Raw genomic sequence first — 27,876 nt, forward strand, 5'->3', positions numbered from 1 at the left:
CCCCCGGGGAGCCTCAGCCCTGCCCCCCCCCCAGCACCTGCCTTCCAGATTTGAACACCTCAAAATTCAGCAGTGCTCAAGCTCAGTTTGGGCGGCTGTTACTTCATTTCTCCCAAATCAAATACACTGATCCACTATAACTTGCTGTAGAAAAAAGTAGGATAAAATTGAGCAAGAAATGCTTCCCAGTGGTTATTAGGACTGGAATTGCTATTTTCAACAGCCATTGCCTTTTTGTTTGTTTGTTTAAAAGGAAGACAGTGATATTGCATTGGCAAATTCCCCATAGAAAGAAAGAGTGGAACAAAAGAATAATAAAGGCACCTCAACTTTTCCTCATTTATGTAGGACAGTCTTATAATATGCATCCAGATATCCTCCAATCGCACAAGCTGAAAATTGTTCCACTTTACTGCAGTTCTGTAACCATATGGGAACCAATCCTGTCTGTGTTCTGTGCACATCCAAAATTCCTGCTGAATGACCCGCTCTGGGAGCGAGTTACCAGTGACCCAGGGCTGCGGCGGAAGGAGGCTGCAGGGCGGGGGGGAGAGAGAGCCCAGGGCTGGGCGGCAGGAGGTGTGTGTGTGGGGCAGTGGTGGGGAGGTAGGGGGGAGCTCAGAGCTGGGGCGGCAGGGTGTGTGTGTGTGGGGGAGAGCCCAGGGCTGGGGCGGCAGGGGGGTGCAGGTAGGGGGGTGAGAGTCCAGGGCTGGGGCGGCAGGGGGGTGCGGGTGGTGGGGGATAGCCCAGGGTTGGGGCAGCAGGGGGGTGCGGCGAGGAGCCCAGGGCTGGGACGGGGGGCAGCCAAAATTTTTTTTGCTTGGGGCGGCAAAAAACCTAGAGCCGGCCCTGGTTCCATGACTTTCTGGGATCTCCAGGACTACTTCTGGGGCAGGGCTTCAGCAGCTGTCAGCTCTGGGGCCACCAGAGCAGTGGACTGGGGCTGGAGCAAAAGCAGTCAGCCCCTGCCACAAGAGCAGTGGTGGGGATGGAGAAGCGCCTGCACTCAGCCCCGGGGCTGTCAGACCAGCAGTTGGGGTTGGGTCAATCCCACTGGGGCTGGAGCAGTGGCGGTCAGCCCCTGTCAGTGCTCTGATTCTTTGGGTTCCCCCCTCCCCTCCCCACTGGGAGTGGCTGGCTCACTACAAAAGCAATTTTCCCTCTCTTGGTATTGACACCCCCTCATCAATTATTGGGCGTGGACCACATCCACCCTGACTGAATTGGCCTTCAACACTGGGCCTCCACTTGTAAGGTAACTCCCTTCTCTTCATGTAACAATATATATTTATGCCGGTTTCTGTAATTTTCACTCCATGCATCTGGAGAAGTGGGTTTTTTACTCACGAAAGCTTATGCCCAAATAAATCTGTTAGTCTTTAAGGTGCCACCGGACTCCTTGTTGTTTTTTCTGGATACAGACTAACACAGCTACCCCTCTGATATAAGACTCTCCTCATTGTGCTATCTGGATGCAGTTGTATAAAATCGGGTCTCTCAAAATACTACAAGAATTTGCCTTCCTCCCCTCCTAAAGCCAGGGAGCCCTAGCAGAGTGCGAGAGGAGGGGTGAGACGAATACAGAAGGGAGCTGCTCAGCAGTGTAGGAGTAGCAGGGCATGCTGTGCTTTTGAGAGAGGCCAGCTGGCAGGGTCTTGCATGTTGTGAGAGGGGAGAGTGTCTTCAACCTGTCAGCGCCTGTCCTCGGTTCTCCCGGCTGGGAAGGACATGCCCAACTCAGCCAGTGCAGGAGTTTAGACTGAAAAGACAATTGCACTTTGCTGCAGTCTGTGCCAAGTAAGTGCTGGGTGGCGCACGCGTCTCAACTTTCTAATCAGGGTCGGTGACTTGGAGGTGGCTGAGGGCTCCTGGCCAATCCCCTGGGACGGTCCAGTGAAAGTGGCAGAGTCCTGGGATAGGGCAGCTGCGTTGGAGGGTTTCATTACAAGGAGAAGTTTGGAAAGTGACGTGACCAGGTGTGTGTTGCAAGCAGGTGCCTTTAACAAACAAACACAAAACATTGCTAGTTCCTAGGACTGAACTGATCCTGAGTCTTAACCTGAGCCTTACACCAGGAAAGCCCAGATCTGTCTTTTATGGTGCAGTGCTCGTGTTCCCTTCTATGTGATCTGTGAGCACAACGTCCATTCAGCTGCACCAAAACAGCGCCTGTGTAATTGCTCTTTCTAGTTCACTTCCTCTCTTGCCTCCCCTGGCTTTTTTGCTGAACATTACCTGCTTCAGAAGTGGGCTGTAGTCCACGAAAGCTTATGCTCTAATAAATTTGTTAGTCTCTAAGGTGCCACAAGTACTCCTGTTCTTATTACCTGCTTCAGTTTCCATGTTGCATTTTTGCATCAGACCATTCTGCAAAAACATGATTATATGAATTACCGCAGCATTTAGGAGTCCCAGTCATGGATCAGGGCTCCATTGTGCAAGGCACTGTACAGACACAGACCAAAGAAAGACAATTCTTGCCCTAAAGAAGTTATAATCTGTTATGTACATATACATCTCTATCTAAACAGACATAAGTTTAAAAATTCTTCAGAACCTTCTATACTAAAATGGGTCCTGTAGGTTTATCTTGCTGCATGATGTTCTGTGGAGATGACTTGGGAAGTCAAAATCCTATGTGCTCAATTATTTTTTTGATGTAAGAGTTTGGGGTTGCCCTCCTGTCCTCAGCCAAAATTTCCCTCACTGTTGTGCACCATAAGAACATAAGAACGGCTATACCGGGTCAGCCCAAAGGTCCTGACAGGGAACAAAGGGTAGGAATTAATGGTAAATTCTCAGACTGGAGAGGGGTAACTAGTGGTGTTCCACAAGGGTCAGTCCTCAGACCGATCCTATTCAACTTATTCATAAACGATCTGGAGAAAGGGGTAAACAGTGAGGTGGCAAAGTTTGCAGATGATACTAAACTGCTCAAGATAGTTAAGACCAAAGCAGACTCTGAAGAACTTCAAAAAGATTTCACAAAACTAAGTGATTGGGCAACAAAATGGCAAATGAAATTTAATGTGGATAAATGTAAAGTAATGCACATTGGAAAAAATAACCCCAACTATACATACAATATGATGGGGGCTAATTTAGCTACAACAAGTCAGGAAAAAGATCTTGGAGTCATCATGGATAGTTCTCTGAAAATGTCCATGCAGTGTGCAGAGGCGGTCAAAAAAGCAAACAGGATGTTAGGAATCATTAAAAAGGGGATAGAGAATAAGACTGAGAATATATTATTGCCCTTATATAAATCGATGGTACGCCCTCATCTCGAATACTGTGTTCAGATGTGGTCTCCTCATCTCAAAAAAGATATACTGGCACTAGAAAAGGTTCAGAAAAGGGCAACTAAAATGATTAGGGGTTTGGAACGGGTCCCATATGAGCAGAGATTAAAGAGGCTAGGACTCTTCAGCTTGGAAAAGAGGAGACTAAGGGGGGATATGATAGAGGTATATAAAATCATGAGTGATGTGGAGAAAGTAGATAAGGAAAAGTTATTTACTTATTCCCATAATATAAGAACTAGGGGTCATCAAATGAAATTAATAGGCAGCAGGTTTAAAACAAATAAAAAGAAGTTCTTCTTCACGCAGTGCACAGTCAACTTGTGGAATTCCTTACCTGAGGAGGTTGTGAAGGCTGGGACTATAACAGAGTTTAAAAGAGAACTGGATAAATTCATGGTGGTTAAGTCCATTAATGGCTATTAGCCAGGATGGGTAAGGAATGGTGTCCCTAGCCTCTGTTCGTCAGAGGATGGAGATGGATGGCAGGAGAGAGATCACTTGATCATTGCCTGTTAGGTTCACTCCCTCTGGGGCACCTGGCATTGGCCACTGTCGGTAGACAGGATACTGGGCTGGATGGACCTTTGGTCTGACCCGGTACGGCCTTTCTTATGTTTGTTTATGTTCCATCTAGCCCAGCATCCTATCTTCCAACAGTGGCTAATGACAGGTGCCCCAGAGGGAATGAACAGAACAGGTAATCATCAAGTGATCCGTCCCCTGTTGCCCATTCCCAGCTTCTAGCAAATAGAGGCTAGGCACACCATCCCTGCCCATCCTGGCTAATAGCCATTGATGGACCTATCCTCCATGAATTTATCTAGTTCTTTTTTGACATTCCAAAGGGCACTGAGTGTGATTACGTAGTTCCTTCACCTTTGTTGTTGCCAGTAACGCTAGTGAATGGAAAGTGCCAATCACCTGTTAAGGTGCCTCTTGGAATCTTTAGGTTAGGAACATAATTTTTCATACATAGTATGAATAGCCTGTGGAACTCATTGAAGCAAGACATCACTGAGGCCAAGAGCTTAGTAGGATTCCAAAGGGCACTAGGTATTGATCTGGATAATAAGAATATCCAGCGTTAGAAGAGTAGATTTTTATTAACAAATAAACCATGCTTTGGAAGGGCGATAAACCTTCATGTTTCAGGGATTAAGCCAACCTCTAACTATTAGGAGTTAGGAGGAAATTTCCCCTGAGATGGTAGGTTATCCCATAACTACCTTCTGTGGAGTTTTTGCACTTTCCTCTGTAGGCTCTAGTGGTGGCCACAGTTGGTGGTAGGACACTGGACCAGATGGACCTCGGGTCTAATCTGGTCTGGCAACTCCTATGTTCAAACAGAAATGATTGCATAGGAAAGTATCATCTTACATATGTGCAAGAACCATTCAGCTTCTCTATCTGGGTCTCATGGCCTTGCTCCTAAATTATGAGCCTTAATTTGTGTGCTGTAACTTTAGTCATATAAACCCATCAGGCAGTAGGCATTTACCTCAGTAAGAGAAAGGGAGACAGCCTTATGTTTGCTGAGCCTAAAATTGACCAAATCATTCCTATGGCTGTATAAAGTGCCATTCCCCAACTTAAAGTGCACAGTATGAAATGGGCAGTTTATTAATAACTGGGTAAGAAAGTCTCTCAGGATTTTGTTCCTAATGTATCTAGGCACCATATTACATCTGGATCTGCTTCTGCATTCTGGGAGGATGAGGGTACAGGAAGCCATCATTTGGCTGCAAGCGTTGGATTGTGCAAGAGACAGTCTCTGTTAGAACAGCTGTCTGGACTTACTGGTGTGTCTGGTGAGCAGGGGCTCTGACAGAGGAATGCAGATGTAATGACTCTCCTGAATAGGTCACCTGTGGGGATTGAGCTCTGGATCTAAAAACAAGAATTGCTACAGTTTTTACTAAAGAGCCAAGTCTATTAGTTTGGAGGTGGTGGCAAACAAACTTCTAAATGGGCCAGCCACTAGAGGGGGACAAAAACAAACACTGCCACAATGGATAACAGAGGGATGATAGGAGGCTTCATCTTTCCTACGAGTGGTGAAACACATGCTGCTGCTCATATTTCCCATGCCCCAAGGAGCAGCATGGCCAGCCCCTCCCAAAGAAGGTGATTGTCCTCTCCCATGACTCAAACTGGAGCTGGTCAACTGGGATCTGACAAATTCAAAATTTGGCAACTTTTAGCTTTGTGAATCATTTGCAAGCCAGTCCCTTCATTTGCAAAGGCTAGGCTGAGCGAACAAATGGCAGCCTATGGACTCTTCACAAACCAGCCTATGTCGGTATTGGAGTGTCACCACTGAAGATGTATGTTTGACCATATCGGATTACACAGTGCAGATGACACATGGCTCTACTTATTTCTTCATCATTTGATGATTCCTAGTTCTGTTCATTTCCTTTGGGGCACCTGGCATTGGCCACTGTCGGAAGACTGGACACTGGGCTAGATGGACCTTTGCTCTGAACCAGTATGACCATTATTATGTTCTTATATATGACCAAGATGGTCCAGCGTTTGGATGAGGTCAGCTCATGGATGAAGAACAGTTGGCTGAAGCTGAAACCAAGCAAGACCGAGGTAATGCTGGTGGACAGAGGAAATGCCTTCTGAAGAGTTTGCAGCCCTGGAGCAGTCTTCCTTGGTTGAAGGTGCACACCCACAGTTGGTCAGTTCAAGCTGTAGGCTAGGAGTGTTCCTGGATTCCTTGCTGATGCTAAACTCTTGCATAGCAACATCCACCAGTAATGCTTTATACCATCTCCGGTTGGCTAGGAGACTCCATCACATCTTGGTCTCTCTTTATACACATGTTGGTCTCCCCTCTGGCCAATAGCAACACAATATACCTGGGCATGAAGCCATCAGCTGTTGGGGAAACTCCAACTAATACCTAACATTGTAGTGTGTCTCCTTAGCAACATGGTCTTCTGTGAGCACATCAAACCTGTCCTTCGCTCTCTATACCGGCTTCCCATAAAATATCAAGTGAAGTTCAAAAGAACTGTGTCCTTGTCTTCAAGTCGCTCAATGGCATGGGCTCCGGATATCTCAAAGATCAATTAAAGCTCCAGCATGAAGCCCACAGTTGACACTTTTGCTCCACTGGCACCACGGAACTCTTTAGAGTAAAGGCAAAACTCATCTGTGCAAGAGACCGAGCGTTCTTATGGGCTGGACTGAGACTGTGGAATGAACTCCCCCAGGAACTAAGGACCAACCCAAACCTGACCACTTTCCACGCCTAGTACCAGACACTCATCTGTGACTTGCCTTCTCTAACATAAACACAGAGCAGCGTGTAAATTTATAAACCAAACCAAACCCACAACCCTACCAAACAAAACATTCCACTGCACAGGCAATTTTCCCCTGGCCAGAGGATGAGCAAAAGAATGATCACACGTGACAGATATTAGTCACTTAAGGCATGACTGGAAGGTGCTCAGAGCCTACGGTGAGGAGGGTGATGTAAGAACTGAATAGAATAGAATAGAATAGAATAGAATAGAATAGAAAAGTTTCACAGCCCGCTTTCAACAGTTTGTGCACACAAAGGACTGGAATGCAATTGAATCAAACTGAAACCCTAGCACTTGTGAAAGTCTTAAAGCTAGTATTCAACCAGCTGTATTCAAAACAGTCATTTTGCCCTTAACATGCAGTGGGGGAAATGTATTCTAGCCACTTGACACTCTTTTGTAAACAGGATGATTTGTGCTTGTTTGTTGCCACACACAAGCTAAAAGCTTTTATGCACAATCTGCCTCAAACGCTTAGTGCATTGACCACTAATTATCCCCAACGAGCTTTCATTACTACCAACTACAGAGTGCTTTTGGAGGAGAAAATGGTCAATACGTTCTAATGATTATTATTAAATTAAGCTCCTGTAACCAATCTTACACTATGAGTCACTCTCATCAACAAGATAGGGAATAAATAATCCCTAAATATGAGTTCCCATTCAGAGAATTGCCTTACAGGAATGCAGAGCGGTTCTGAGCTGAATTACAGTAAATCATGAGGGTTTGGTTTTCTTGGAGGAATTACTTGTGGTTTGGCACAGTTTTGAACAGCTAGATCAGGAATATGGTCTTACACTAAAACACCATTTTTACTGTGTATTCTTAAGGTTCAATTATGACTTCATTTTAATGTCCAGATCTCTTATACGGCTTTGAAAAAATGTTCTATCTTTAATGCTTAATACGAGAGTTAGTCAGGAAACGATTTATTTTCCTCAGATGAAAAGTAATATTTTTCATTTTTGTTGACTTTTTTGGTTTCATCAAAAGCAGAAAACCAAAAATTTGTGGGTTAAAACATGCAAACAAAACATTGGATTTTGATTGCTGAAAACATGTTAATTCAGTTTGGAGGGTTTTGGTCAAAAGCTGGAAGTTTTTGGTGAAAATGGGAATTTTTTTTTGCAAACCAATGTTGTTTAATGAAAGATTTGTTTGGTCAGAAACATTTTGCCTCCTCCTCTCCCCAAATAAATAAATAAAAGCAGCCAGCTGTATCTAACTGGGGGGAAATGTGATTGGAAATGGTCCTGCATGCAACCTACCCAGAAAGGATGTTTCTGGAGACACAAGTTCTGTCAGCAGCAATACCACCCATCTGCTCACTCTTCCACTGCACATCAGAGGGTGGCAGAATCTGCCCAGCTCTGTACTGTGGAAAAGGTTCCCCCATCAAGCACTTCTTCTCCCAGTGAGGCATAATTCTGTCCTAACTCAGTTTTCAGAATGGAGAGTGGTAAATAGCGTGTCCCTCAGGGATCTATACTGGGATCAGTCCTATTCAACATATTCATAACTGATCTGGAAAAAGGCGTAAACAGTGAGGTGGCAAAATTTGCAGATGATACAAAACTACTCAAGATAGTTAAGTCCCAGGCAGACTGCGAAGAGCTACAAAAGGATCTCTCAAAACTGGGTGACTGGGCAACAAAGTGGCAGATGAAATTCAACGTCGATAAATGCAAAGTAATGCACATTGGAAAACATAATCCCAGCTATACATATAAAACGATGGGGTCTAAATTAGCTGTTATCACTCAAGAAGGGGGGATGGGATAGCTCAGTGGTTTGAGCATTGGCCTGCTAAACCCAGGGTTGTGAGTTCAATCCTTGAGGGGGCCACTTGGGAATCTGGGGCAAAATCAGTACTTGGTCCTGCTAGTGAAGGCAGGGGGCTGGACTCGATGACCTTTCAAGGTCCCTTCCAGTTCTAGGAGATGGGATATCTCCATTATTATTTTATTATTAAGAAAGAGATCTTGGAGTCACTGTGGAGAGTGCTCTGAAAACATTCACTCAATGTGCAGCAGCAGTCAAAAAAGCGAACAGAATGTTGGGAATCATTAAGAAAGGGATAGATAATAAGACAGAAGATATCATATTGCCTCTAGAATACTGCGTGCAGATGTGGTTGCCACATCTCAAAAAAAGATATATATTGGAATTGGAAAAGGTTCAGAAAAGGGCAACAAAAATGATTAGGGGCATGGAAACGGCTGCCATATGAGGAACGATTAATGAGACTGTGACTTTTCAGCTTGGAAAAGAGACGACTAATGTGGGATATGATAGAGGTCTATAAAATCATGACTGGTGTGGAGAAAGTAAATAAGGAAGTGTTATTTATTCCTTCTCATAACACAAGAACTAGGGGTCACCAAATGAAATTAATGGGCAGTAGGTTTAAAACAAACAAAAGGAAGTATTTCTTCAGCCTGTGGAATTCGTTGCCAGAGGATGTTGTGAAGGCCAAGACTATAACAGTATTCAAAAAAAGAACTAGATAAGTTCATGGAGGATAGGTCCATCAAAGGCTATTAGCTAGGATGGGCAAGGAAGGTGTCCCTAGCCTCTGTTTGCCAGAAGCTGGGAAGGGGTGACAGGGGATGGTCATCCTATTTACTTCAGATTATTTATCCAGTTTGTCCAGATCATTTTGAATTTTAATCCTATCCTCCAAACCACTTGCGACCCCTCCCAGCTTGGTATCATCCGCAAACTTTATAAGTGTATTCTCTATGCCATTATCTAAATCATTGATGAAGATATTGAACAGACCCAGACCCAGAACTGATCCCTGCGAGACGCCACTCGTTATGCCCTTCCAGCTTGACTGTGAACCATTGATAACTACTCTCTGGGAACGGTTTTCCAACCAGTTTTGCACCCACATTATAATAGCTCCATCTAGTATGCATTTCCCTAGTTTGTTTATGAGAAAGTCACGTGAGACAGTATCAAAAGCTTTACTAAAGTCAAGATATACCACGTCTACCACTTCACCCCTATCCACAAGGCTTGTTACCCTATCAAAGAAAGCTATTAGGTTGGTTTGACATGATTCGTTCTTGACAAATCTATGCTGTTACTTATCACCTTATTATCATTTAGATGTTTGCAAATTGATTCTTAATTATTTGCTCCATTATCTTTCCAGGTACAGAAGTTAAGCTGAATGGTCTGTAATTCCCTGGGTTGTCTTTATTTCCCTTTTTATAGATGTGCACTCTTTTTGCCCTTTTTCAGTCTTCTGGAATCTCTCCCGTCTTCATGACGTTTCAAAGATAATCGCTAATGGCTCAGCTATCTCCTCAGTCAGCTCCTTGAGTATTCTAGGGTGCATTTCATCAGGCCCTGGTGACTTGAAGACATCTAATTTTTCTAAGTAATTTTTAACTTGTTCTTTCCCTATTTTAGCCTCTGATCCTACCTCATTTTCACAGACATTCACTATGTTAGATATCCAATCACCCACCAACTTCTTGGTGAAAACCGAAACAAAGAAGTCATTAATTACCTCTGCCATTTCCACGTTTTCTGTTATTAACACCCCTTCCCCCCATTGAGTAACGGGCCTACCCTGTCCTTGGTCTTCCTCTTGCTTCTAATGTATTTGTAGAATGTTTTCTTGTTACCTTTTATGCCTCTAGCTAGTTTGATCTTGTTTTGTGCCTTGGCCTTTCTAATTTTGTCCCTATATACTTGTGTTATTTGTTTATATTCATCCTTTGTAATATGATCTACTTTCCACTTTTTGTAGGACTGTTTTTTGTTTTTTAGATCATTGAAGATCTCCTGGTTAAGCTAGGGTGGTCTCTTTCCATACTTCCTATCTTTCCACGCAGTGCGATAGTTTGCTCTTGTGCCCTTAATAATGTGTCTGTATAATAATAATAATCCATCTGTCTGTCTCCATCCATTTTCTTATAGTGAGGCCCATAGCCATGTATTAGAGTACCACTTTCCTCTAAGCCCTCTTGGAAATGAGGCAGGTTGGTTGTACAGTCAGAGCAGGCAGTTCTGGGTTCTCTTTCTATCTCATGCCCAAATAAATCTGTTAAGTCTCTAAGGTGCCACCAGACCCCTTGTTGTTTTCCTATCTCTGTGTCAGGCTTCCTGTGTCACCTTGGGCCAGGTGCTTAGGCCAAGATTTTTAAACCTGGGCATCTAAAGTTAAGCATCTCAGATCCAGCCAAATAAGTGGCCTGATTTTTCCGAGGTGCTGAGAGCACTCCCAGCTCCCAGTGACTCAGATCTGTTATTGTCTAACATCCAACACCATGGCCATGTGTACTGTGTAGGCATGTTAGTAATGGCTGAAAAAGCCATGCCAACCCACCTACCAAATGTTGTAGCATGTGTGTGTAGGGGCTGTGTGGAATGTGGGATGGGTAGGGTTGGAAGCCCTGGTAATAAAGCAGTCAGCACTCCTTTAACCCAATAACTGAATTCTGCCCTCATTTATACTCCTTCGACCCCATAAAGCTTGATGGGCCCTAAAGTACATACTGTATTAAAAAAAGGAGGCAGGTTTTTCTTGTAAACATTCAAATGGTCTCCTGTTCATAGTAAAGTCTACTTTTGGCCTGTGTGGCTTAATGGATGTCTTTCGTTTCCCTCATCAGGACTATTTGTCTCACTTTTCATCCCCTCACTCAAACAGTGGGAAACCAACAGTCCTGTTAAAAGGCCCGTAATTAAAGAGAAGCTCACCTGGGAATGGATCACTTGATGATTACCTCTTCTGTTCCTTCCCTCTGGGGCACCTGGCATTGGCCACTGTTGGAAGACAGGATACTGGGCTAGATGGACCATTGGTCTAACCCAGTATGGCCGTTCTTATGCTCACCTGTGAGCAAACAAAGTCTTTCCGTGCTAGGAAGAAGATTGGACTCCAGAAGTGTGTGTTGCCTCTTTCACGCCTCGATTTACTGAATATTCCTAAACGTTGCTCCCCTCTTGGCCACGTGGCCTCATGTTGTTGTCCCAGCGAAGGGGTTCAGATTGTTCTGGCTCCCATGTGGACCATTCTCTCACAGTTTCGATGTACCCTTCACTAGTGGAGAGGGGCTTGAACAGCAATTCCCCTCTCCTCTCCCCCCCCATTAAACTTTAGGAAATTTCTGACTCAGATATGCATCTGGACCCAAGTTTTGTGAGTTGGGCCTTCCTCTGTTCCCTTGTGATGGCTGAACTGCTCTGAATCCTAGTTCGCACTTCCTTTAGTTTAGGCCCTTTATTTGCCGTGCTATTCCATGGGCCACCTGTATAAATGTACAGGTCCAGCATCTGTGATCACTTCTCTGCTAGGCTCAGTTGCTTCTGAATTCAAATGCTCTGGAAGCCTGGGAAGCTTCTTGTGTAGTCAGGGCCCAGGAAGGAGGCTTTTGCAGCTTCCGAGCCAAAGCAAAGACGTGTGTGGGGAAGTGGTGGGAGATGTTGGGAGTTTGCAAGGGTGAAGCTATGGGGAAGGAGGGTTATGGGGAACTCTGCTGAGGGCAAAGGCATCCATGGGAGCTTGCAGAAGCCTGATGAAGCATTGTAGGGAGCCTGCATATGAAGGGAATGTCAGTAGGAGATGTAATCACGGGGTTCATGGGAGTGTGGTGGAAGGATGGGTCTGAACTTAGGAGGTGAAGGGTAGGGAAATAGAGCCAAGGGCTTTGCCAGGGAGGCCACAGTGAAAATGAAAGGTTTGGAGAAGATCCTGTTGAGGATTCAAAAGTTCTGACACATTCTTAACCCTAATGGAGCCTTTCAGGCTGCCTTGGAATTTGCTCCTCCCTTTCATAGGAGCAGATATTGCAATTGTGGAGGGAGCTGGACTCTCCTTAAGAGACACTTTGCAGAACTGGGCCCATGCTTGAAGCTGCCCATTTATTTATTTTTCTAGCCCCCCCTTAGCTCTTACCCCTTCATTTCTCTGCTTGCATTTTCAAGCTTAAGTGTCTAGTATTGTATATGCCAAGCTCCCTCCCTTTCCTTGTTCAACAGATGTCTAGAAGCCCACGTCTGCCATGAAGTATTCCAGCTCTGGTGCCCAAACCCCATGGTGTGCATGCTCTGCTTTCTGCCTCTTTTTAACATGTGCCTTTGAACACTGAGTTAGGGACCCATTGACTGGTCCATACAGTTCACTCACTGTACAGTGCTGCGTTCGCCCGTGGGGCTGTGTCATGTTACCTGTTTTGGTGGTCAGCCAATGACCCAGGGCTTGCAGGGTTGTTTCTGCTTAGAAATGAGAAATTGATGCTGTGAGTCAGGTATATTTCTGGTGTAATCTTGCTTATTTACAGAAACGTGCACACTGCCCTGTTTTCCTGAACACAGTAGAAACAAACTGAGGCAATTCCTGTGCTCAGAAATCCCCAAATCTGCCACTCTAGAGAGCCCTGTGCCCAAGAAGCTCCGTCTTTGTGTTTTCTCTCAGGATCATGTCCACAACTACTTCTCCTGGCTTTCTGCCTCCAACACACACAGGCTACAGCCAATATCCTAGTCCCTGTATTTTCCACCAGGGAAACCCCTTAGTTCTACATGGCTTACCTCTGTCCTGCCCAGCAGCCTAGTGCCTTGGGCAGCTTCAGCTGTTTTTACATAAAGGGAATTGATCGCACCTTCTTTTGAGACTGAAGGAGTGTGCTTGGCTCATCCATCGGCTTTAACAAGATCTATGGTTGTCTTTGGGTGCAAGACTCTGCTGATGGCAGCCATTAGCACCCCTCAGCATACTATTGTTCTTGTTTATTATTTGTATTGTGGTAGGGGCAAGGAACCAGCTGAGAACGAGGCCCCACTGTGCACACTGTACAAGCACAGCGTGGTCGATAGCCCTAGCTCTGTACTACAACCAGGAGGTGTGATTGCAGCATGTGTGGACATACCCCAGCTTTAATCTAGCTAGCTCAAAGCCAGACTGAGTAATGATAAAGCCCCCGTGTAAAGCTCTGCCCTATTGGGACCTAGGTACACACTCAGGAGACTAGCCGGTGCCATTGCCCATGCTGCCATGGATTCCCTGCTATTGTTACTCATGCTAGCTTTGATCTAGCTAGTTCGTGTCTGACTGTGTGTGCTAATCATGCCTTCCACTTGCAATGTAGACATATCTCAAAGGACAATATCAATATAATAAAGAATTGAGGCCTCCATGATACCAGTGCTGGCCCAGGTTTTTGCAGCTGATGCTTCATGCAGAGTTCTGGAGAAAGTTGTAATGGGAGGATTTTGTGTGCGTGTAGACTAGACGCTGCAAGATCTGGCCATGACGGCAGTTAAAGTACTTTTACAGCAGTCTGCATTCATCGCCCCACTGTATTAATTCTTCAGATTGCTTTGTGAGTCACTGTACGATAGTCTCTCTATTAAAATACATTAAAAGAATAAATGTAACCATCTGTGATAGCAACTTAGATAACGAAGAAATGCTGTTAGAATGAAAAGGTTGATCACTTTAATGGACAGAGCTGCCCTCAGGATTGCGAGGGATGCTTTGGAGTTCTGTACTGAAAGAAACTGTCCAGTTGGGTCAGTGGGTGGAGGAGGGGAGGAAATTGTGGCGGAATGCACGGTAGTTCTTCAGATGTGTCACGGAGGAGCCATTCTGGCTTCAGTCCTCACTATCTTGTGGCACCCATGCAATGGGCTAGAGGCTGATGTGACGCCAGCACTGTGAATTGCAAGACATTTTGCTCACTTCCATTTTTATTTTGATCAGTGGAGGCTTGGCCCTTTCTGTTATTAGTCAAAGAATAAGGTCTTGTAAGGGAGATGTGCCAACCTCTGTATTCTGTTCTGAGAGAGAAACCTCCCCCCATCCATGCCCTCATATCTGCAGAGTACTGGAGAGAGATTGATCCCGCAAACTGACAGTAGCACCATGGAACTGCAGTGCCCCAGTGTGGGTCCCAGGAGTGAACCCTACTGCAGCACTTGTTTAAAGGTGAGGCATACAACTCTCTCATACCTGTCAGGTAATACTGGAAGAGTAGGTAGCAGGTGCCGTTGAAGGGGCGAAGGCAGGGTGTGGGGTGGGGACGGTAATGTTCTCCTTTCGTAACATGGTCCAGAGCAACATTTTACTTTGGCCAGTATTTTCCTATGTGGGTGTGTAATCGTGTGTGAGACTCACCCGGCAGAGCCTTCTGCTGGCATCCTGGAAATTAGCTCTTTTTCCAGCCTTGGAGCGCCTTCTGCAGGCCGAAGTCTTGCCACTCACTGCTTTGGCCCCCGTGTCCCTCCCAGACCCGGTGCCCCTTTCCTCAGGGTGCTGCCCCCCAGGCAGTACCCCACTCTCTGGGTATCCCCACCCAGGGGAACCCCCATCCACTATCCCCACCTTGCCTCAGTATATGGCTACTGCTAGCTCCATCTAGCCCCCCGCTCACTGGGGTGGACTGCAGTCTAATTGCCACTCATCACAGCCAAGGAGGGGTTTGGACCTGCTGCCTCTGCCTAGCCTTGGGCTGTCCCCTGCAACCCCAGTACCTGTTTGGCCTTATACTAGGCCACAGCCTGCAGGGGTTTCCAGGCCAGAGCTCCCCAGCTCCCGTGGCCTTCCCCCAGCCCCGCTTCACTCCAGGTACCTTCTCTAGCTCCCCAGCAGCCAGGCCCATCTCCCTGTACAGCTAGAGGAGACTGTGTGCCTGCTCCTGGTCTTTATACGGCCAGCTGGGTCTGTTTGGGGCGTGTCCACAGCTGAGAGTGCCTCCCCAATCAGCCCAGCCAAAGGCTCCCAGCCCCAGCCCTCTCCAAGGGCTGGCTTTTAACCCTTTCAGGCCGGCAGCGGGTGAACACCCCGCTACAGGGTGTCTAACATTAGAAGTCTGAATTCCTATTTATGGAAGGCCCCAAAGTACTGGATGCCTGCAGCTAGTGTTGACTGGTATAAGTTACAGATGCTCAATGTGACGGGTTCGGTCACAGAGACCCCCTCGGGACTGTTACCTGATGTGCTGAGACTACCTCTGAGCCCGTTTTCCCTGCCAGCTTGGGACTTCAGAACCCTGTCTTGTTGATCCAGATACACTAACCTGCAGCAACACAGACCCACGGTCTCAACCATGCTACCAAAGCTGCAGGCTTAACTGAAAACAGCTTAGCAGGTGCCCCTGTCTCCAGCACCCAGACAACCAGCTCCCAATGGGATCCAAACCCCAAATAAATCCGTTTTACTCTGTATAAAGCTTATACAGGGTAAACTCATAAATTGTCCACCCTCTATAACGCTGATAGAGAGAGATGCACAGCTGTTTGCTCCCCCAGGTATTAATCACTTACTCTGGGTTAATTAATAAACAAAAGTGATTTTACTAAGTATAAAAAGTAGGATTTAAGTGGTTCCAAGTAATAACAGACAGAACAAAGTAAGTTACCAAGGAAAATAAAACAAAGCACGCAAGTCTAAGCCTAATACATTAAGAAACTGAATACAGGTAAATCTCACCCTCAGAGATGTTCCAATAAGCTTCTTTCACAAACTGGACTCCTTCTTAGTCTGGGCCCAATCCTTTCCCCTGATACAATCCTTGTTAGTTCCAGCTCAGGTGGTAACTAGGGGATTTCTTCATGACTGGCCGCCCCCTTTGTTCTGTTCCACCCCCTTTTATATCTTTGGCACAAGGCGGGAATCCTTTCTCTCTCTCTCTGGGTTCCCACCACTCCTAAATGGAAAAGCACCAGGTTAAAGATGGATTCCAGTTCAGGTGACATGATCACATGTCACTGTAAGACATCAGTCTTCATTCTTCCAGAGCTGGTCTGCAGGAAGTTTTGCAAGTAAACAGAGACATTCACAACCAATTGTCCTAGTTAATGGGAGCCATCAAGATTCCAAGCCAACATTAATGGCCCACACTTTGCAAAATTACAATAGGACTTCAGAGTAATACTTCATATATCTAGTTTTAGAGACAAGAATGATACATACATACAAATAGGATGAACACACTCAGGAGATTATAAGCTTTGTAATGATACCTTACAAGAGACCTTTTGCATAAAGCATATTCCAGGTACATCATATTCACACTTATAAACATATTTTTATAAAGCATTCTGGAGTGCAACATCACACTCAGCGCTTCTGAAAATCAGGCCACCCCAGTGGGGATTTCCATAAGCTCTCAGTGGTGTCTGAATTTTGCTCCCACTCAAGTCAGCAGTGAGAATATTTTCATTTAGGTGCCTACTTTAATCAGCCCAGTTTGTGTTTTTATTTATTTGCCTCACTTTTCAAAGGATGTTAACTCTTTTTGGTCCTGATTCAGGAAAACTCTTAAGCATATGCTTCACTTTAGACACACGCATAGTCTAGGGTGACCAGATGTCCCGATTTTATAGGGACAGTCCTGATATTTGGGACTTTTTCTTATATAGGCTCCTATTACCCCCCACCCCTGTCCCGATTTTTCACACTTGCTGTCTGGTCACCCTAGCATAGTCCCACTGACTTCAATTGGGACTATACAGATGATTAACTTTAAGCATGTGCTTAACGCAGAGGTAGTCAATTATTTTTTGTCAAGGTCCAAATGTCTTGGGCAAGGTCCAGACTCCAGAGAAAATAATAATAAAAAATAACAATAATGAGAATAATAAGTAAATAAAAAGATTTCTGGGTCCGTTCAAAAGCATCAGGCGATCCAGATTTGGCCCCTGCTCCGCCTATTGACTAACTCTGGCTTAAGGACTTTGCTGAATCAAGGGCCTAGAGCAGTGTTTCTCAACCTTTTTATACCAGGGACCGGCTTGCTGCCTTCCTAAACTGTGTCAGGGAGATCTCAGGGACCAGCATTGGTCCACAGACCAGTTGTTGAGAAACACTGGCCTAGCATATAAACAGATTGCTGGTGAGGATTTGTGGAGGATTCCCTTGCCCCAATGTAATAATATTCTGTAGCCTTAAACTGCTAACAGATGAAGTTGAGACTTTCCCCTCCAATTTCTCTGAGGTAATTGGTATACAGCCATGGTAGGCTTTAGGGCTAGAAAGAAAAATGACTTCTGTTGTGATAAATGGGCCTACAAGTTTATCCTAACTGGGAGCTCAATGGTAAAAAATACATGGAAGTTCATGAGCTGTCACAATAATCTGTAATAACAAATGTCAATGGGAAAAGGAACGAAAGGGAGATAGACTGAACTAGTCTAAACAAATAGGCTACTGATATAAGTCAAGGACTGTGTTAAGATCATGCCTGGTAAACCACTTTCTTTGTGGGTCCTAAAAGAATGAGACTTTGAGGGGGAAATATGGAAGAACAGATTGCACCTACTGGAGCAAGCTTCATGGCTGCCACCCCCACCCTCTCCTGGGATCTCAGCTCTTCTTCCTCCTAATCCGGGGGCCTGTCCTGACCAGACCAGGCCAGAGAGAGAGACTCAGGTGACATCGGCATCCCTACCAGCTCCAGCAGAATCCCAACCACCAACTGGGATGAAATGGGATCAGAGTTAACAGAAGCAATAACAGCAGCTCCAGCTCATCTCAACCAACTTCTCTTTGCCTCAAAAGGACAGTTATTGCCATGTTGATACCCTCTGAGACTGTCCAACAAGGAGGTTTTTCCTCCTATAAACTCTCTCCAGCTAAAGGAAGAGGGAAGAAGGGATAGTGTTAAAATGGAAGCCTTATTCCATACTTCACGTTCCAAATGTTTTAACTATTTTTTCCTTCTTTTCTTTATCTTTAATAAAAGGTTAAAAGGATGTTGAAGAGTGTATTTGCCATGATACTAAGCAGGCTGCTGTCTCCGCATATCCAACCCCAAACCTTGCTTAACACTATTTAAAGGTTATGTTAACACTGTTAGCCCATTGAGTGCATCTAAATTAATCACACCAAATACAGACAGTCTCTGTCTGATAAAACTAATTCTAGGATTGTAACAGGTGACTAAACAAACAGGGGTGGGGGACAGGTAACAATAAATACAAATACGTTTGCATAACTTATAGTCTTGTAGGTCATAATAGTTGCGGGTGGTCACCAATCTAACCAATGTCTAATTTGATCAGTGTTAGAGATGCAACAAATCCCATTCACAAAGGCCGCACAACTTCATCTCATCAGTAACACCAAAAATCTGGAGGGATTTATGTGGGTTTCTTGATTCTTAATGGTCAATCTGGTGCAAGTTGGCATATATCCATCGACTTGAGTCGAGCTATGCCAATTTATGCCAGCTGATATATTAGCTGCCGGGTTTATTGCCCCTTTAGAATTTACTGGCCCTTTAAGATAAGCTGATCTAATGCTTGATGACATTCCTGGAACCAAGGCTGGAAAGTTCTGTGTCCGTTGGGCGACAGCCACTGGGAAGCGAGAAGCAGGAAAGCAGGTCTCTGAGTAGAGAAAGAGAAGGGACAGGGCAAACAGAGACAAGGGCTGGGGGACAGTTCAGTGTGAAAAGATTATAGAGACCCGGGAGAGAGTTAATAACAAGCTGGTTTCAATACCGGGCAAAGAAAAGCACAGTCAGCCTGGAAAAATGAAGCTAAGGGATCTGGGGACAAATCGTCTGAAATACAGACAGTACATGGGAAGGAGAAACCCAGACAGCAGTAAGGTTGACACCTAGGGGCAATAGCGGCTGGCAGCAATGTGACGTGAGTGGATGTGAAATGGCGAATGAAATGTTGGCTTTTCTACACAAGTTACAAAATGCAGAGCTAAGTGAAAGTGCCTCTTGTATGTTCCATTCACTTCTGCTCACCCCACGCCACTAGGGGGAGTTCAATTTTAATTTTGCTAAAAAAATTATTAGCGGGTTGGGGATGGGGTTTTGGAAATGATTTATAACGAAAAACTAAGACTCCAGTTCATCAGGGCATTTTTGAAGTTAAGCGTCTGCTTAGTGCTTTGCTGAACTGGGGCCCAGACTAATTCTTCCCTTACTCCCAAGGGCGTTGGAAGAGTAAATTCATTCATGTTTGTGAGATGCTCAGATACTGTGGTGATGGAAACAGATAAGCACCTCGATACATGGTAAAGGCCTGATTCTGCATTCCTGGTACATGTCAAACTTCCAAAGTCACTGGCGTTGGGTGCACATGGAGTGCAGGTTCTGCCCTATGGGATACCCGTACTTGTAGATTTGGGAGCTCTAAGACTGCTCTGGGAATGCATGAAGTAAAAATGGCCCAAATCCTGACGTCCCTATTAGGCAAATTCCCATTTTTGTCTAAATGCCTGATCCTGCTTGCATTGACCCCAATGGCAAAGCTTCCGTTGCCCTCAGTAGTGGAGGATCAAACCCCAAGTAAGGACTGAATAAAAACTGAGGAATAACCGGGTCCCAAATATCCAAGAACAGGAGCCGACTCATTAATGGAAAGATGCAAAATACGTAAGCTATGCAAATAGAATAAAAGCATTAGATCTGCTGTAACTCTCCTGGACAGAGGTAATGCTCAGACTGATTGGTAATCCATACAGCACGTTTCTGACATTATAGAAATAATGACATCGAGTTCTGCAATTTTATTGTGATTCTTGTGATATTTGGTGTCTGTCTTAAAGCTGCAAGCCTTGGAGGCAAGTGATTGACTTAGAATCTCAGTTTTATCAAAGAAAAAGTGACGTTTCTAGCTCTTCTGTTTGCAGAGAAAAGCTTTGAAAATATGACCTGAGTGTAATCTAACATCTTAAAAACTGAGATGAAAAAAAAAAATACAGCTCTTATTTTTTTAAGCTATTTCATGGTATTATGAGGTTTGACCCATGATTTTTGAACACTTGGTGTTGGCAATGCTGTAGTGATACTGTGTTAATCTTTTTCATATATAGATTTGCATGAACCATACACAGCCATAATTCAATCTCATTTGCATCACCACAGAGGAGAGAATTTAACGCAGAACATATTAGATAGAGTTTGGTAACTAATTTGACCAATTTCACCTCCTCTTCTGTTGGCAAATTGTCTATGAATGGCTCAGGAGGTTTTTTGAATGTATCCATTGTTTCAAATGATTTATCAAATAACTTCAAATAAAAAAAATAAACTCTTGCTCTGTAGGTCATTCACAAGCAATTCATTGTGTGGAAATATGCATAAGGATGGAAAGTGTGAACTGCACATTTTTATTTTTAACTATTATTGTATTTTATAAATTAGGTAAAGAAGGCAGAGCCCTGTGCGACTTACTAAACCTTGCAGGAGACATTCCTGATTTCAGATCCAAACAGGTAACATGTATCAAGTGACACACTATCACTTCCCAAGCTCTCCAATATAACAAAATCGCTTTTGCCAACTAACTCAGTGCTCATAAGAGGCTTTTTTTTAATGGTGCTTCTGTTTTCTTCCATGGGAGGTGATTATTTTTTTCTATTTCTTGCACCATCATCTCACTACTTTTTTCTCAGGTGAATTACTTTTTCACTAGCTCACACTGTTGTGCCACTTGCACTGTCTGTTCCAAAGTGAGCTCACATATTAGTTATCATTTTTTTGAAAGTTTTGTGTTTAAAACCTAATTACTAAATCATCTCCTATGTAGTCCTCTTTACTGCAACTAAAGGTCCAGTCTACACTTAAAAGTGGTACCAATATAACTGGTTGTGGGGGAGGGGGAGCGGTGATTTTGTTTTTTACTGATATAATGATAGTGGTACAACTTCTGGCCTGGTTATAGTTATACCTGTATAAAGGTGTCTTATACAGGTACAGTGTTTCCCCTTTTTGACCCGAGTGGCTAGTCAAAATTTGGGGCCCTCTGTGTGAACCAGTAGGGCGTAGACATTGGTGATAGGTATGTCTTTGATGCAGTTTTGTTTTTTTACAAAGAACGGTACACAGTTCTGTGTCTCTGAACACAGAGAGTCATATAGCAGGAAATACCTTTTGCTCACAAAACCAAGAGCACTCTTTAAAGCCTGAACCCTGTAGGCTACCTATTTGCTAGGTAAGGCATAGGCATAAGTTAAGGCAGTAAAGCAATGATCCTATAAGCCTACATCCTATAAGACATTTCCTTGAGCAGTTAGCATAAGGCTTTGAGGCCTATGAACCCTAGCATGAGTGAGTTACCCAGCAGTGACCCTAAGTTATTGAGGAACTGGGAATATTAAATTCAGGGGATTTTTGTATATGACTAGGTAACCACAGGAATATGAATGGATACCAGCTTTTGTATATTGTAGGATAAGAACATCCGCAGATGCATAACCACAAACTTGCCTTGGCAACAAATTGATGTATATGACAATATGCTGAGATCATTAATAAACTAACCTATGGATAAGGTCACGCTAATAGTAGGAAGGTGAGGAAACACAAATAAGGAAGCGGGGGAAAAACCCTGCTGAATATGCATTAGGTATAGTGGTGTAAGTATAACATATTATAAAAGTTATTTGAGGAAGATAATGATTAACATTTCAGGTTGTTCTGCAAGGGATGGTGTGAGTATTTGGATGTTCAGATGTACGTTCTGTATTACCTTTATCTACCTTGCTGGGTTAGAGTGTTGGTGACTGTTTTAATAAAACGGTTACAAAAACAGAAGGGCTCCTAAGAGTGGGTGTTGCAACTGTGCACACTGTGGTTCCCAACTGAACAGTAATTTTAATAATACTGGGCTGGATCTTTGGACAGGTACCTATCAAACCTCAGAGTGTTAACTGGGGATTCTTAAGTAATCAATATAATTAATACACAATCCATAGATCACGCACCAGCCCCTATAGTGATAGGGATACAACTTTTATGTCTAGACAAGCCCAAGTCTCAAAGCTCTGCCGGTTCATAAAGACCACCATGCTTCTTGCTTGTCTCTGCATCCTTTGGTAAAAGCCCATCTTCTTTTGGGGGATGAAATACTCTCCAAGAATAATGTCATAGTTATTCTAATTTCTTTCCTCAGAAAGCACAAATTATTTTTAAATATTTTCAGCTTCATTGTCCATTGCATAAATTGTACTTTGCCACAATTGGAGCTGCCCTCCAGGTTTATCAAACTGAAAGTCTTTGTGGAGGGTTGAAATCTGTCTTGGCAGGCCAACGGAGGAGGCTGGCAGCTCATCCTTTGGAGGTTTCTTTTTCCATTCAGTTTTCTACATGCAGGAGAACAGATGACCTAATGGGATTACACAGTAGGTCTAACTCAGGGCAAAATCTGCTAGTCAGACAGGCTACATGAAATGTGTTGTCCAGGGAGGCAAGAGCAGATATGGGACAAACGTCCCCTGACAATTTTCAGTTTCATTTCAGAGGGAAAATGAGATAAACCCCCTCAGATGGACAGCAGTTCCGTCAGTCTCAAGAAGCTCAAGTTTGGGAAGTTGAAGGTGGTGCGTCGGCACTTGCTGCAGCGGTATGAACATCAGCCCTTCGTCTCCTGCCTGGCGGGGCTCTACAGCTGCCGGTGGAAGCGATATCAGCGGAGAAGGACTGAGCCAGGACAATGCTGCTGCAAGATGGTATGGTTAGCATGTTGTTACTGTGAACTGTTAGTTACGGGACAAGTCCATCATCACACTTGTATTCGAAAGGTGCTATGGGCCAAACTCTGCCCTGATTTATGCCTTATGCAAACTTACTAGTATCTCTGGAGGATGTTAACAGAAGCTACTGAAGTTAGACATTTTAAAATCAGCAGGTCCAGTTAACTTTCATCCAAGAGTTTTAAAAGAGCTGGCTGAGGAGCTCTCTGGACCATTAATGTTGATTTTTCAATAAGGCCTGGTCCCCACTAACCCCCCACTTCGGACTAAGGTACGCAAATTCAGCTAAGTTAATAACGTAGCTGAATTCGAAGTACCTTAGTCCGAACTTACCGCAGGTCGAGACGTGGCAGGGAGGCTCCCCCGTCGATGCCGCGTACTCCTCTCGCCGAGCTGGAGTACCAGCGTCGACGGCGAGCACTTCCGGGATCGATCCCAGAACATCGATTGCCTGCCACCGGACCCTCCGGTAAGTGTAGACGTACCCTAAGTCTTGGAGCACTGAGGAAGTTCCAGAAGACTGGAAGAAACCTAATGTTGTGCCAATATTTTAAAAGGGTAAACAGGATGACCCGGGTAATTATAGGCCTGTCAGCCTGACATCGATTCCAGGCGAGATAATGGAGTGGCTGATACAGGACTCCGTTAATAAAGAATTAAAGGAGGGTAATGTAATTCATGCAAATAAACATGGATTTATGGAAAATAGATCCTGTCAAACTAACTTGATATTTTTTTATGAGTTTACAAAGATTGGTAAAAAAAGTAATACTTAGATTTTTGTAAGGTATTTGACTTGGTACCACACAATATTTTAGTTAAAAACTAGACCACTATAAAATTAACACGGCACACATTACATGGATTAAAAGCTGGCTCATTGATAGTTCAATGTAAATAGGGAATTCCCCTATATTGCTCCAGGGGAGCCATAGGCCAGGACTCCCAGGGCGATGCTTTCCCTGACAGACGACCTCAGATATGCCTTTCCTCCCATCTGCCTACCACCAGAAGTTATATGGAAGATTCAACGTGACAGAGCCACCATCCTCCTCTTCACACCCTTGGCCCAGACAATTCTGGTTCACAGAGCCCTGACGATGTCCACGTGCCCGCCTGTCAGGATCCATGCATTTCAGGATCTCTTAACTCAGGATGGGGGGAAAGTCAAGTACCCCAACCAGCACTCACTCCGCCTCGCAGCTTAGTGTTTGGATGGGTGTCAGAGGTAGAATGCTCATGCTTCACCCCTGTTCAGGAAATCCTGACCCCAAGCAGGAAGGATCCTACTAGATTCTGCTAAATGGTGGTGATTTTTGGGCTGGACATGTTGCCACCAGCATTCACTTGATATTGTGGGTGTTCCAGTTATCCGAGACTATCTCCTCTTCTCAAAGACCTCAGGTTCAGCTGTCAGTTCACTGTGAGAACACCTAGCAGCGATTAGTGCCATCCTCCCCCCAAGTTCTATCTTTACACACCTGACCTCGATTCGATTTATGAAGGTCTTGATCAGGACCTTCCCACTGGTCATTGGGGGAATGACTCAATGAGACCTTAACCTTATCCTCTCAACACGTGCAGGCCCGATCTTTGAATCTCTGGCCACATGTGCCATGACCCAACAGTACCCCGTGGCAACAAACACCAGAGCTTTTGGCCTTGGATTGTATTTTCTGTAAAAACCTCACTGTTCTGCTTCTGAGCTTATTCAGCCCAGGAGACAGTCATTAGTTTGTAAACAGGCAGCACCCTCATGATATCCTCAGAATAAAACTCAGCCCTTTACATCCCCCAAGTGCCCTGGGTGCATTAACTAACTAATTCTCACAGCCTGACCAGGGTAAGCAAGAATTAGCCCCAGTTTACAATTAGGAAAGGTGCCACACACAAGAAGGGTCAGTGAGCTGGGAGCCATGATGGCAGATACTCCTTATACAGTATTTCACAAGGAGAAGCCTTCTGTTAGGTTACACCCCAAATTCCTCCCCAAGATTGTGTTTGAGTTCCACATCAATTAATCAATACACTTACCTGTATTCTTCCCAGTGCCCACACTTCTTCCGAGGATAAGAGACTTCACTCCCTTTATGTCAGGCATGCCCTGGCATTCTACCTGCCAAGAACCAGACCCATTAGAAAATCTCCAAGGCTCTTTGTTGCTATGGCAGAAAGGGCGTGGGGAGAAGCCATATCCTCACAGAGGATTTCGAAGTGGGATTCAGGATACATCTTAGAATGCTACAAACTAGCCAAGCTTCCCCCTCCTGGGCGTATCACAGCTCACTCCATTCAGGCACAAGCGGCCTCCACGTTCTGCTGCAGGACATCTGCAGAGTAGTGACATGGAGTTCTGTCCTTACTTTCACATCACACTACTCTCTGACTCTGGAGAAGGGACCATGTTTTGGTTCTGTGTTTGTACAGCGCCTAGCACAGTGGAGTCCTGGTCCATGGCTGTGGCTCCTCAGTGCTACCGCAATACACATAAATAACAAATGCGACAACTGTAAAGAGATACTTCATTTTTTTCTCATGCTGAGCGCCACTAGAACAGGCGATATAACTGTAAGCAGAGTCAGGATAAGCTCTACCCTGACATCTGGTGGTGAATTATGGCGAGTGTNAACCCGGCCCTTGTTGCTGCCAACTTAGATGGGCAGAAGGGTTACATAACTAAGAGTAATGGGATTGAATTAAGAAAAGGAAAATTTAAGCTAAAAATCAGGGTAAACTATAAATGGTGTGAGCAGGTAGATTGTGGGATCGTCTCCTACAGGAAGAGGTGGAGGCCTCCGTCACATGAGTGATCTAAAGCTCTGATAGAGAAAGCGTTGAAGAATAAATTGTAGGGAACGTTTCTCTGCCAGTACAGAATTGGACTAGGTGAACTAACAAGGTCCTTTCCATCTCTGACTTCTGTGATTCTGACACCAAGCCTCATGCATCTGGGATAAATTGAGGGTCAAAAATATGCCTGCAGTGTACGTTGTCCGTCGTTGTGTAAACCAGGCTTTAACCACCTGGCCTTTCTCTCCATTTCCAGTGGGAATGTGTGTTCTTCCCGTTTCTCGTTGGAGCATTCTGCCTCTCTTTGGTCTTTCTGTACATGTGGGGGGAAGCAAAGAATGACTACAATAACTTTGACTGGTAAGTACCACACTCTCCCTCCTCCCCCGCCCATTTGAAATTAGGTTGTCAATAGCCAGTTGTCTGCCTGGAGAGGAAGGAAGGGTAATGAGGTCGGGCAGCGTGTTCTAATATACTGAGCACGGGACTAAGCCAGAGTTCTTCTCTCAGCTCTGACAACACCCAGCTGTGCGAAGCTGGGTACATCGCGTTGGGCATGGTCCTGTGAGAAGCCCCCATTGCCTGTAAGGGGAACTGAGAATACTCAGCATCTCACAGGATTCAGAGTGGTAGCTGTGTTAGTCTGTATCAGCAAAAACAACGAGGAGTCCTCCTCTCACAGGAGATGCTCAGCATGTTAGATCCTTAATCAATTTGTGTGGCGCCTTTCCTAATTGGAAACTGGGGCTAATTCTTGCTTACCCTGGTCAGGCTGTGATGGTTAGTTAGTTAATGCACCCAGGGCACTTGGGGGGATGTGAAGGGCTGAAATTTATTCTGAGGATATCATGAGGGTGCTGCCTGTTTACAAGCTAATGACTGTCTCCTGGGCTGAATAAGCTCAGAAGCAGAACAGTGAGGTTTTTACAGAAAATACAGTCCAAGGCCAAAGGCTCTGGTGTTTGTTGCCACGGGGTACTGTTATCCCTGGGTTATAACAGGAAGTATCCTCAAGTTGTTGTTAGATGGAAATGCTTATTGAAATATCAAGGCCAACATTGTCATATCCAGATACCTAAAGTCAGGCTCTGAAATCCATCTAAATTTAAGAGGCTTGAATTTCACCAGAGCGGAGCTGAGATGCTTTGGGAGGCTCGAGGTGTAAATATATATTTAGGAATCTGACTTTAGGCCCCCAAGGGTGAAAATCTTGGCCCTAAACTATCTGTGAAACGAAAGACAATACCTACAAAAGTCAAAATGGGCTGTCAGCAAACAAAGAAAACACTTTGGTCTGTCTTCCCTTCCTACGCTCATCCATTATCTCTCCTCTTCTCTTCACCTCCCCATTTTCCTCCCTCCCGCCACCTTCCCTTTCTCCCCACAGCTCAGTAAGGCTCTCGCCCCCTGAGTATCTATTATACCTTTTACTTACATGGCTTCAAAACTGAGTGGGGTGGGAAGGACTGGCATTACCCCAGAGTAGATTATCATTATTTGTATTACAGTAGCACCTAGAGCCCATAATCCAGGTCAAGCCCCCGTTGGGTTCAGTGCTGTACACACGCATAGTGAGAGACAGTCCCTGGCCCAAAGAGTTCACAATCTAAATAAACAAGACAGACAAAGGGTGGAAGAAAGGAAGGATTGCTATTTCCATTTTGAAGATGGGTGAACTGCGGCAAAGTGACTTGCCCAAGGTCACATGGAAAGTGTGTGGCAAAGCCTGGAACTGAATCTAGATATGAGACTCAGTCTAGTGCCTTAATCACAAGAGCATCCTTCCTTTCCAATATAAAGATGTTTGTAATTCAAGCATAACAATTGTTCTGGGGACATGTGCCCTGCCTGTCTCTAGGGAAAGGCACCATGGGAAGAGGGGAGGGATGAGGGCAGAAGGATAGCTCAGGGGTTTGAGCATTGGTCTGCTAAACCTAGGGTTGTGAGCAGGGCCGGCTCTGGCTTTTTTGCCGCCCCAGGCAAAAAAGCCGCCGGCCGCCCCCCC

General features: G+C 44.8%; 1 protein-coding gene across 3 annotated transcripts in view; it reads left to right on the forward strand.

The window, feature by feature from the left end:
- LOC117871289 (glycerophosphodiester phosphodiesterase domain-containing protein 5-like) overlaps positions 1 to 27,876 on the forward strand; it is an 83,463-nt gene that overhangs the window by 17,510 nt on the left and 38,077 nt on the right. For 2 of the 3 annotated variants that reach the window (XM_034759120.1, XM_034759122.1), the window contains exons 2-3: positions 22,838 to 23,057; positions 26,128 to 26,231. In XM_034759120.1, the coding sequence (XP_034615011.1) occupies positions 22,875 to 23,057; positions 26,128 to 26,231 (287 nt within the window). In that variant the 5' untranslated portion in view covers positions 22,838 to 22,874. The remainder of the gene's footprint in view (positions 1 to 22,837; positions 23,058 to 26,127; positions 26,232 to 27,876) is intronic. The other variant, XM_034759121.1, reaches the window with a different exon arrangement.

This window comes from Trachemys scripta, chromosome 1, assembly GCF_013100865.1.
Source record: "Trachemys scripta elegans isolate TJP31775 chromosome 1, CAS_Tse_1.0, whole genome shotgun sequence".
NCBI classification, from domain to species: Eukaryota; Metazoa; Chordata; order Testudines; family Emydidae; genus Trachemys; species Trachemys scripta.